Source organism: Anolis sagrei, chromosome Y, assembly GCF_037176765.1.
Source record: "Anolis sagrei isolate rAnoSag1 chromosome Y, rAnoSag1.mat, whole genome shotgun sequence".
Lineage (NCBI taxonomy): Eukaryota > Metazoa > Chordata > Lepidosauria > Squamata > Dactyloidae > Anolis > Anolis sagrei.
This window is the reverse complement of record NC_090035.1, coordinates 66,092,834-66,104,944: the sequence shown is the minus strand read 5'-3', so window position 1 is coordinate 66,104,944 and position 12,111 is coordinate 66,092,834. Positions and strand designations below refer to the sequence as shown.

The window sequence follows — 12,111 nt, the reverse complement described above, 5'->3', positions numbered from 1 at the left end:
TATTTTTTATTATTCTTATAAAAATTATACGTAACCATAATTACCATGCATTTTGTCCTTTTTCATTCCCTTCTCCCTCCCCACTCCCACCCCTCCCTCTTCCCTGTTGACAATGTAATCCTTTTCCCCCCGTTACATGAGCCTTCTTTTGATTCTATCCAATTTTTCTTCCAGCTTTCATCATCTGGTTTAACGACCTGTAACCATCTTTTAAATTGAGTCCAAATTTCTTTAATTTTCTTCTGTTTGTCTGACCATGTCTTTTTGCTTCTTATGATGTCCATAATATCCAGTTGTATTTGGTCCCACACATATTCATACCATTTTTCAAGTGTCCATTTCTTTTTTTCTTTCCAACCCTAAGCTATTACTGCATGTGCTGCTCTAAACATCATCATCATCATTTTTTGGTCTTGGTCCTTAACTTTTCTATCACCATATATTTCTATTAACAAAATTTGCATATTTATATCAAATTTTATTTTAATATGTAATTCTATCTGGTTTAGAATTTGACTCCAGAATTTTTGTATCTCTTCACACTTTGTGTGTGAACATTTTTATTATTATTATCCTTTAGGGAGTGAAGGAAATTGTAGATACCTGGGAGAATATGAAATTTACAGTGCAAAGGTACTTCAAAGGCACGCAGGAACGGGGCTTCATTTTGGGAGCAGTAGATGACATCATTCAAATCTTGGATGACAATGCCGTCAATCTCCAAAGTATCTCTGGAAGCCGATTTGTCGGTCCATTCCTGTCAACGGTTCACAGCTGGGAAAAAACACTCTCCTTAATTGGAGAAGTGATTGAGGTAGGAAACAAAAAGGAAATCTATTTTGTGGGTGGTTTTGTAGCCATGTATAGTTTTATGTTGGATATTTCCACATTATTATTATTTGGGTTTTTTCTAAAAAGGAGACTTAAAGCAGCTTTCAGTAAAACCAACACAGTACAATTTAAAACCTAAAAATATACTAACATCAAAATAGAATTAAATATTAACAGTATTTAAAATAAACAGTTAAACCCCTTTTTAAAAATAAATGTTTGACTTCCCCAGGTCTGGATGATAGTTCAGCGAAAATGGATGTACCTCGAAAGCATCTTTATTGGTGGAGACATACGATCTCAGTTGCCTGATGAAGCTAAAAAATTCGACAACATTGATAGGATATTCAAAAGGGCAAGTAGACACCCATTTATAGGAGCATTGAAGCAAAGAATATGAATTCCACACATGGTTTTAATGCATACTCATACATGCATATTCTTACAGACCTTTTAATGTTGTAACTCACAGAACTTAGTATTTGTACTTCTTGTCATCTGCAGATAATGGGAGAAACTGTCAAAGATCCTGTGATAAAGAGGTGCTGTGAAGCTCCAAATCGTCTTGCGGACCTACAGAATGTCAGTAATGGCTTAGAAAAGTGCCAGAAAAGCTTGAACGATTACCTGGATTCCAAGAGAAACGCTTTCCCCAGATTCTTCTTCATATCTGATGATGAGCTCCTCAGCATTTTGGGCAGCAGTGACCCACTCTGTGTCCAGGAACACATGATCAAGGTAGATGGATGAATGACCCCAGCACCAGTTCAAAGCCTTTGAGTTTTGCCTCTCTGCTATAATGGAGGAAGATGCTTGAATTTCACAATGGCAATGCAGCTTTATCACCTCCCCTCTTGTCATGTTTCAGATGTATGACAACATAGCCTCCCTAAGATTTCATGATGAAGAAGGTGGTACAAAGATAGCCACTGCTATGATCTCAGCTGAAGGTGAAGTGATGGAGTTCCGGAAATCAATTGTAGCTGATGGTCGAGTGGAGAACTGGATGACATCTGTACTTGTCGAAATGAGGAGAACCAACAGACTTATTACAAAAGAAGCCATATTTCGGTACTGCGAGGACAGGAGCAGGTGAGATGATCAAATCCAGCACATCAGGTTAAAAGTAAGTAAGCCAGGAGGAAGAACTTGATGAAGTCTTCTGCCAACAGTTGACCAAACAGGCACAGAGAAGAGATGTAGTAGTCATGGGCGATTTCAACTATCCCGATATTTGCTGGAAAACAAACTCGGCCAAGAGTACAAAGTCCAACAAATTCCTCGCTTGCCTTGCAGACAATTTCATGGTCCAGAAGGTAGAAGAGGCAACAAGGGGATTGGCTACTCTTGATCTCATCCTAACAAACGTGGAGGACCTGATAGATGCAGTTGAAGTGGTAGGATCCTTAGGGGCAAGTGACCATGTGCTCCTGCAATTTGAGGTACAAAGAAAGGTCGAAACTAAGACAAGTCAAACCCGCATTTTGGACTTTAGGAGAGCTGATTTCCAAAAAATGAAGGAAACACTGAGCAGCATTTTGTGGACACAGATACTAAAAGACAAGGGGGTTACGGATGGATGGGAGTTTCTCAAGAGTGAAATACTCAAGGCGCAGTTGCAAACTGTGCCAACAAAAAGAAAAAATTGGACAAGTGCAAAGAAGTCAGAATGGATGTCCAAAGAACTTCTAACTGTGCTGAGACACAAAAGAGACATGCACAAGAAGTGGAAAAAGGGAGAAATCACCAAAGAAGAATTCAAACAAATAGCCAACACCTGTAGGGAAAAGGTCCGCAAGGCTAAAGCACAAAACGAGCTCAGGCTTGCCAGGGACATTAAAAACAATAAAAAGGGATTATTTTCTTATGTCAGTAGAAAAAGGAAAAACAAGGAGGCGATAGGGCCTCTTCGAGGAGAAGATGGGGCAATGCTGACAGGGGATAGGGAAAAGGCAGAATTACTTAATACCTTCTTTGCCTCAGTCTTCTCACAAAAAGAAAGTCATCTTCAACCTCAGCAAGACGGAGTGGATGAGGGATTTGAGGACATCCAACCCCAAATTGGGAAACAAGTCGTCCAGGAATACCTGGCTGCTCTAAATGAGTTCAAGTCCCCAGGGCCAGATCAACTACACCCAAGAGTATTGAAGGAACTAGCGGAAGTCATTTTGGAACCATTGGCAACCATCTTTGAGAGTTCTTGGAGAACGGGAGAAGTTCCAGCAGATTGGAGGAGGGCCAATGTGGTCCCAATCTTCAAGAAGGGAAAAAAGGATGACCCAAACAACTACCGTCCGGTCAGCCTCACGTCAATACCAGGCAAGATTCTGGAAAAGATTGTTAAGGAAGTGGTCTGCAAACACTTAGAAACAAAAGCGGTCATTGCTAGTAGTCAACATGGATTTATAAAAAACAAGTCATGCCAGACTAATCTGATCTCTTTTTTCAATAGAGTTACAAGCTGGGTAGATGCGGGGAATGCCATGGATGTGGCGTACCTGGATTTCAGTAAGGCCTTTGACAAGGTCCCCCATGACCTTCTGGCAAGGAAACTAGTCCAATGTGGGCTAGGCAAAACTACGGTGAGGTGGATCTGTAATTGGTTAAATGGACGAACCCAGAGGGTGCTCACCAATGCTTCCTCTTCATCCTGGAAAGAAGTGACGAGCTGAGTGCCGCAGGGTTCCGTCCTGGGCCCGGTCCTGTTCAACATCTTTATTAATGACTTAGATGAAGGGTTAGAAGGCAGGATCATCAAGTTTGCAGACGACACCAAATTGGGAGGGATAGCCAATACTCCAGAGGACAGGAGCAGGATTCAAAACGATCTTGACAGATTAGAGAGATGGGCCAAAACTAACAAAATGAAGTTTAACAGTGACAAATGCAAGATACTCCACTTTGGCAGGAAAAACGAAATGCCAAGATACAGAATGGGGGACAATGCCTGGCTCGAGAGCAGTACGTGTGAAAAAGATCTTGGAGTCCTTGTGGACAACAAGTTTAACATGAGCCAACAATGTGATGTGGCGGCAAAAAAAGCCAATGGATTTTGGCCTGCATCAATAGGAGCGTAGTGTCTAGATCTAAGGAAGTAATGCTACCCCTCTATTCCGCTTTGGTTAGACCACACCTGGAATATTGTGTCCAATTCTGGGCCCCACAATTGAAGAGAGATATTGACAAGCTGGAATGTGTCCAGAGGAGGGCTACTAAAATGATAAAAGGTCTGGAGAACAAGCCCTATGAGAAACGGCTTAAGGAGCTGGGCATGTTTAGCCTGAAGAAGAGAAGGCTGAGAGGGGATATGATAGCCATGTATAAATATGTGAGAGGAAGCCACAGGGAGGAGGGAGCAAGCTTGTTTTCTGCTTCCCTGGAGACTAGGACGCGGAACAATGGCTTCAAACTACAAGAGAGGAGATTCCATCTGAACATGAGGAAGAACTTCCTGACTGTGAGAGCCATTCAGCAGTGGAACTCTCTGCCCCAGAGTGTGGTGGAGGCTCCTTCTTTGGAAGCTTTTAAACAGAGGCTGGATGGCCATCTGTTGGGGGTTATTTGAATGCGATGTTCCTGCTTCTTGGCAGGGGGTTGGACTGGATGGCCCATGAGGTCTCTTCCAACTCTTAGATTCTATGATTCTATGATTCTATGATATGTGCACATCAGCACTTCAGCCTTTGCTTTGGATCTCCCACTGTCTGCCCTGAAAGTGGTGGCAGTATCAAAAGCCAGCATGTGCTATTCGGTTTGCAGACCTCATGTGTAGTGCCAAATCACATCTAGTATTTAAAAGTATACTTTCTGCACACCGGTTTAGTCCTATATTGCTGATTTAGGAACATGGCATTGTCCATCTGTGGATGATTGGCTACTCTTTCTTTTATTATGTCAGGACTTGCATTAATATTCACAGCATGCCATTGTTACATGTTATTTATTGATTTATGTCACTGGTGTACCACCTTTCTAGCAATGCACTCAATGTATGTGTGTGCCTTGAAATTGCCTGTTGACTTATGGTAGCCCCATTAATTTCATAGGGTTTTCTTAGGTGAGGGATACTTAGAGATGGGTTTGCCCAATCCTTCATCTGAAATAGAGCTTATAACACTTGGCATGTATTGGTTATCTCCCATATACTTTCATGAACATGATACAAAAGAGAAAAAAATGGATGCATAGAAGAGAAACATAAGCAGATTTAATGTAGTAGGAGGCAGTTATGTGAGAGAGGAAGACTCAAATGGTAGATAGTTCTTCAGGCTGATGGGTTGTACTGCACTATTTCATATTTATCCTTTTGCTCCCAGCAAGCAAGTGTAGCTTAGATCTTAATCTGGAGACATCATGCATTCCGTTACTTTCCACTGTTCCATCCCTGGAATTTTGCTTTTGCCTTAGAGTTGACTGGATGTTGATGTACCAAGGCATGATGGTGCTGGCGGCCAATCAAGTCTGGTGGACCTGGGAGGTGGAAGATGTTTTTCGAAAAGTGAAGATGGGAGAAAAACAGGCCATGAAAAACTATGCCACGAAGATGCACCAGCAAATCGACTCGCTTGTAACACGGATCACCAAGCCCCTTAGTAAAAACGACAGGAAGAAATACAACACTGTTCTCATCATTGATGTCCACGCAAGGGATATAGTGGATACGTTTGTCAGAGACAGGTAACTGAAGGCTTTTTCAACGGGGATGAGAATTGTGTGGCCTTCCAGATTTTGCTGAATACAAGTTCTAGGACTCCTAGACAGCATTGTAAATGGGGAGGAATTCTGGGTGTTGTAATTGGACATAATTGGGAAGGCTGTATAATTCCTGCATTTTTAGAAGCAGGACAGATAAGTATAATTGTCATAATAGGTGCTCATAGTCTTAGAAACCTCAATTTTAATAGAAGAATATTGGCATCGGTATTTGTGTCTGTGTTTGCAAACGCACTTTTATTTTTATCTTGTGATATTTCTGCTAATGCTGCCTTTTTTGATGATTTGATGACCTGCCTATTGTCATATGTCAAAATGCTCAGGATTTAGGGCAAAAAAAATTGTACTACCTGTATTTGCATATTATGTACCTCAAGAGATAACTTGAAGAATAAGTCTCATGTCTAAAAATAAAATTCATTCATGTTTCTATAATACACATACCTTGAAGGTCATTAGCTATGTGAATAGGTTTTTAATGGATTTAACTGTTTATTTTTAATAGTTTCAGTGTTTAGTCCTATTTTAATGTTTGTATGTTTTTTTTAGATTTTAAAGTATATATTTGTATTGTTTTTGGTGTTAGCTGCTTTGGGTCTCTTTTTAGAGAGATAAAGCGGGATAGAAATGAAATAATAATAATGATAATAATAATTATATGCTATATGAGAGTCTGTAATGTCTCCCTCCCTTTTTCCTTCCTCTTTCCAGCATAATGGAAGCCCGGGAATTTGAGTGGGAGAGCCAACTGCGCTTTTATTGGGATCGAGAGCCCGATGAACTTAATGTGCGACAATGCACAGGCACCTTTTCTTATGGTTATGAATACATGGGTTTAAATGGGCGGCTGGTCATCACTCCACTCACCGACCGGATTTATCTAACACTCACCCAGGTGAACTAGAAAGATTCATTTTCTGCTAGCTTCAGATCCCTTGAAATGTGGAGTATAATCGGGTTGTTGTAAAAAGGAGCTTTACTGTCAGATATTTTGCTAATACTTTAAACATAAAATTTCTCCTTCCTAGCCCCATTTTTCTGTCTCTTTTCCCCCGCAAAGGCCTTATCCATGTATTTAGGAGGAGCCCCTGCAGGCCCAGCAGGAACTGGAAAGACTGAGACAACCAAGGATCTTGCCAAAGCATTAGGTTTGCTTTGTGTAGTCACCAACTGCGGAGAAGGCATGGACTTCAAGGTAGGAATATCAACTTGGTGTTCTCTTGCTGGTCTCTCTTTTTAATAGTTAAAAACCACTTTTTGTCAGTCTCTGTAGACATGTTATTGCAGACTTGGGCTCTAGGTATAGAATATTGGTATAAAATAGTTTGGAAGTAATATTCGTATCAGTGCTTTGTCCTCTTTTTGCTTTTAGGCAGTTGGCAAAATTTTCTCTGGCCTTGCTCAGTGTGGAGCTTGGGGTTGCTTTGATGAATTCAATCGAATCGATGCTTCTGTGCTTTCAGTCATCTCCTCACAGATTCAGACGATTCGAAATGCTCTGATAAACCAACTGAAGACATTTCAGGTAAAGAACAGAAAAATGGGGATTCAGCAAGAAGCTTCTTGTCTAGTTATGCAAATGCTGGATCTTTACTTTGGGTTTATGTTTCAGTTTGAAGGGCAAGAAATTTCTCTGGATCCTCGAATGGGAATTTTCATCACAATGAATCCTGGCTACGCAGGCCGTACTGAGCTCCCTGAGTCTGTAAAAGCTCTTTTCAGACCCGTGGTTGTAATTGTGCCAGATCTCCAGCAAATCTGTGAAATCATGCTGTTTTCTGAAGGGTTTCTCTTGGCAAAGGTAGGCCGATGCCTTCACAAAACAATATTCCCAAACTGTTTGTGGTTGATGTGCATGAGATATGTTCTGTGAGACCCATGTTTGTAAATGTGAATAAGCATGAGTGAAAGTGGCAGAGTGTGGGGCTTAAAAAAACAAAACAAAATGTGCATATATTTATACCCCTTTTTATCCTCTAGACATTGGCCAAGAAGATGACAGTGCTATACAAACTGGCAAGAGAACAGCTTTCTAAGCAACATCACTATGATTTTGGACTTCGGGCTTTGAAGTCAGTCCTGGTGATGGCTGGAGAACTGAAGAGAGGCTCAGCAGATCTCAATGAGGTGATTCTCATGACTGGCTTGTTTGCTCCTTTTTATACCCCAATTATAAGTCAGGATTTGCTTGGTGAGTTCCCTGGTTAGTGGCAGACTAGATGAAACAGTTAGCTATGTTTAAATAGTAACTGAGGGAATGTAGTTTTAATTTATCAACACAATGTCTGACCTGGATTTCAAGCCTTCTCCTCGGGTAGGTGTCTGAGTTCTTAGCTCAAACTGTGTTGAGATAGGTTTAGTCTTCACTGGAAAGAATATGCCAAGACACACAGCATCTAAAGTGATTATGCATCTTCATTGTTCAGAATACAAGAACCTATCAATTCTGCCCATGCATATAGGGTCTAAACTATAACATTCTAAATAACCCAAAAGGCCCTGGTGCCTTTCCCACATACCAGAGCCTACCTCCTCCCAGCTCAGTGCAATTGATGTTTATGGCCAGTTCAAATGTCCTTGCAGCATCCTGTCCTCCCTTTTGGCCAAAGGCCATGTGTTCTTTGTCAGGGCTTAGTTGGATGGCATAAGTGAAAGATCATGACAGTAGGTGTTCTTAATTCACTGGAAATGGAATGACCTCTTGGAAAGTGTGAGCCTGCTCAATTGAGGGTATGAAAATTGTTCAAGAAAGGCAATTTGTTTGGTAAAAATATTAATTATTTGCTTTACAAAAAAATTCCTTGCCCCTCTAGGATGTTGTCCTGATGAGAGCTCTGCGAGACATGAATCTCCCCAAATTTGTTTTTGAAGACGTTCCTCTTTTTCTCGGCCTGATCTCCGACCTGTTTCCTGGGCTAGATTGCCCTCGAGTTCGGTACCCTAAATTCAATGATGCCGTCGAGCAGGTGCTGGCTGAAGGAGGCTATGTTGTGTTACCTATTCAGGTACTAAAAAGAAAAGCGGAGAAACGCAAAGTTTATTAAATGTTTAGCATCTTTTGTTTTGCTTAATATCAGTTGGCATCCTGAAAGTCAGGCTGTATCATAAGGAAGGCTGTTCTCCAGTTCACATATACCCATAACCTGTTAGATTATGTTGACTTCTGACTTGGGGTGTTCTTGCATTTTCCTTTACCTTGAGATATTTTGGGTTGGACTCATCCCTGTCATGTGTTATGGGGCTTTTTCTGTGTTATATCACCCTTTCATCATTTGAAATCTGCTACTAACAGGAACTTGGGGGTGCTTACAGTTCTGTGCTGAGATATCAACACAAGTCACTCATTTGTATAGTTTATTTAATTATAAAATTATACCATGTTTACTCCACTGTGCTGCTCCAATAACTCCCAAAGCAGCTTACGTAAGCTCACATACCGACAAAATCTAAGTCTGCAGTCTTATAATCTAAAGCCTCACTTCTTAAACTGTGTGTCTTGATTCCAAATGGCATCCCCTTAGTTCAGTGTTGGGGGTCACAAAAATTGCAACAGTGAAAGGTTTCTGAATGCCAACCTTTTACACAAATCTGTTAGCAATAACTTTCAGTATTTATAGTGGACTCTGCTTCACCACAAAAAGCAAAAACAGCTTGTTTAGCAAGTCTTGCAAATGCTGATTTGTTGGATTTTTATAAGTCTTTTATATATCTATATACATGAAGTCACATACAAATTTATTGGATGGAAAGTTGCCGTGAGTGGAAAAAGGTTACAAAGGCCCGTTCTAAAGCATACAATGGAAAAATATATAAAGGGGATGATGCAGGGGAGAAAACATCATGATCGTCACCACTCCAACTATAGAGCTCCCTCCCCAGGGTGGTTACTTGAGCTCCACCTTTATCAAGTTTCATATGGTCTGTAGAACTGTGCAGTTTTGCCAGGACTTCAGTAGATGTTAAGGTGTTTCAATGAAATGGGTCCTGCTGAACTCAGACGGCACTTCTGAGAGTTATTTTAAAGGCATTCCTTTTACCTGCATTTGTTCAATTGTAAGATATCATTAATGATGATGATGATGATTATTTATATCACGCCTTCTCCTTCCATACAGAAACTCAAAGCGGCTCACAATTAAAAGTATTACAATACAACTTAAAATGTATGATATACAAATATTAAAACAGTATTAAATATAATTAATATTAAAAACAATCCAAGTTAAAAACATAACTTGATTATAAGATGCACTTTAATTTCAGTACCACCAAAAAAGGCAAAAATACATAAGATACAGCTGGGATTCTAAGATGTGTGCCATTTTTGGAGATGTTTATGTAGGGAAAAAGTGTGTCTTAGAAATGCAGTAAATGTGATTTAGGTATTTGGGATCTAAACAGGTTCAGAGACATCCAAAACAGTCTTTAAATCAGTGGTTAAATCCAGGGACCAGTTTGATCAGGGACCACTCTCGAACATTAGTACCAAAAAGATTATGAATCAAGTTTTAGTCAACTTTAGATTCGGTTTGGTTATTTGGGGTGCTGATTCAGAAAATTGCATTGGATAGACCGCATCAGCTCTAGTTTCTGATGCAGAACATATGCCATCCAGTAGTTGCCATCTGTTCGCCCACAGAAAACCATATTTAACAATTGAGAGATGATGTGGTCTATCCAATGCAATTTTCTGAATCAGCACCCTAAATAACCCTAGGAACAGGCCTAAAAACGAAGTCACCAAGGTGCGGCCACTTCCGGGCACCACATGGAACGGCTCCGCTCAGGGAGAGGGAGGAGGAGGAGAAGCAGCAATCAGGAGGCTTGTTTTCACACCTTTCGTGGGTAGTCAGCCCCTTCCCTCCCGACATCCCTGTTGCCTCGACACTATAAGAGGGTTTCGTGAGACCAGTCGGTCTCGTTGCAATGGTGTAGTAACGGTGAGGCCATGGACCATATTTTAGTTCTTGTGGACCACTGATGGTCCACAGACCACAGTTTGGGAACCACTGCGTTAAATGACCACTTGCACCCTTCTTATTTTCAGGCAGGCTTTTAAAGCATGGAGTTTATAAGAACAGGCATGGGGATGCTATATGGTGTTTGAATTCTATGGTGTCAAACTGCATTAATTCAAGATGTAACCTGAATCATGAACCTTACACTCATAAAATATCATCTGCCACATACCTTTGATGCTACAAAGAAGATCACTAGGGGACATCTTTGCTTTTAAATTCAATTAATGTGTGTTTTCTTTATACCATTGCAAAACTTGTCAGGTGGATAAAGTTGTCCAGATGTATGAAACCATGTTGACTCGTCACACCACAATGATCGTTGGCCCAACTGGAGGCGGCAAGTCCGTGGTCATCAATACATTGTGTCAGGCTCAGACAAAGTGAGTAAAGCTCACTGAGGTTTTAATGGTTGTTCTGCCATTATGCAGAACATTGTGCATTATGTTTTACTTTATTGTGTTCTATTGTGTGTTTATTTTAAGCTCTGTTTTAGGCACTTTTGGCCAAATGTAAACCGCCCCAAGTCCCTTCGGGGAGATGGAGGTGGGATACAAGAATAAAGTTGTTGTTGTTATTATTATTACTTGAAACACAACTAGAATAGTACACAGCAAACAAACTGTTTGTTGTTGTTCATTCGTTCAGTCATTTCCAACTCTTCATGACCTCATGGACCAGCCCATGCCAGAGCTCCCTGTCGGTCGTCACCACCCTCAGCTCCTTCAAGGTCAATCCAGTCACTTCAAGGATGCCATCCATCCATCTTGCCCTCGGTCGCCCCTTCTTCCTTTTCCTTCCATTTCCCCCCGCATAATTGTCTTCTGTAAGCTTTCCTTTCTTCTCATGATGTGACCAAAGTACTTCATCTTTGCCTCTACTATCCTTCCCTCCAATGAGCAGTCGGGCTTTATTTCCTGAAGTATGGACTGGTTGGATCTTCTGGTGGTCCAAGGCACTCTCAGAACTTTCCTCCAACACCACAGTTCAAAAGCATCTAATTCCTTTGCTCAGCTTGTCACTGTGCTGGCTGTTATATTAGATCACACGTTGGACACTTCCCAAGTGTCTAGGACTACGTGATGTATTGGCGAATAATGCACTCAGATCCCAGTAGGGTGACCTTTTGCAGCTGACGGATGGTAATTTTGTCAGCGCTGATTGTGTTTAAGTGCAGGACAAGGTCTTTAGGCACTGCACCCAGTGTGCCAATTATTATTATTATTTGAAACACAACAAGATGAGTCCACAGCAGACAAGATCACTCTGCTGGCTGTTATATTGGATCACACATCGGACACTTCCCAAGTGTCTAGGACTGTGTGATGTATCGGCAAATAATGCGTGCAGATCCCAGTAAGGTGGCCTTTTTTGCTGGCAGATGGTAATTTTGTCAGCGCCGATTGTGTTTAAGTGCAGGCCAAGGTCTTTAGGCACTGCACCCAGTGTGCTGATCACCACTGGGACCACCTTGACTGGCATGTGCCAGAGTCTTTGCATTATTATTATTATGCTAGGGTTTCTTTACAAGAGGAAGAGAGTAAGAAGA

The 12,111-nt window shown here is 41.1% G+C and overlaps 1 protein-coding gene across 1 annotated transcript in view; it reads left to right on the top strand.

Annotated features, from left to right (window-relative positions):
- LOC137095348 (dynein axonemal heavy chain 10-like) overlaps positions 1–12,111 on the top strand; it is a 105,971-nt gene that overhangs the window by 43,596 nt on the left and 50,264 nt on the right. Inside the window, exons 27-38 of the mRNA XM_067461895.1 lie at positions 581–814; positions 1,064–1,186; positions 1,336–1,569; positions 1,700–1,923; positions 5,239–5,508; positions 6,256–6,439; positions 6,605–6,739; positions 6,917–7,069; positions 7,157–7,345; positions 7,525–7,671; positions 8,358–8,549; positions 10,827–10,945. Of these exons, the coding sequence (XP_067317996.1) occupies positions 581–814; positions 1,064–1,186; positions 1,336–1,569; positions 1,700–1,923; positions 5,239–5,508; positions 6,256–6,439; positions 6,605–6,739; positions 6,917–7,069; positions 7,157–7,345; positions 7,525–7,671; positions 8,358–8,549; positions 10,827–10,945 (2,204 nt within the window). The remainder of the gene's footprint in view (positions 1–580; positions 815–1,063; positions 1,187–1,335; positions 1,570–1,699; positions 1,924–5,238; positions 5,509–6,255; positions 6,440–6,604; positions 6,740–6,916; positions 7,070–7,156; positions 7,346–7,524; positions 7,672–8,357; positions 8,550–10,826; positions 10,946–12,111) is intronic.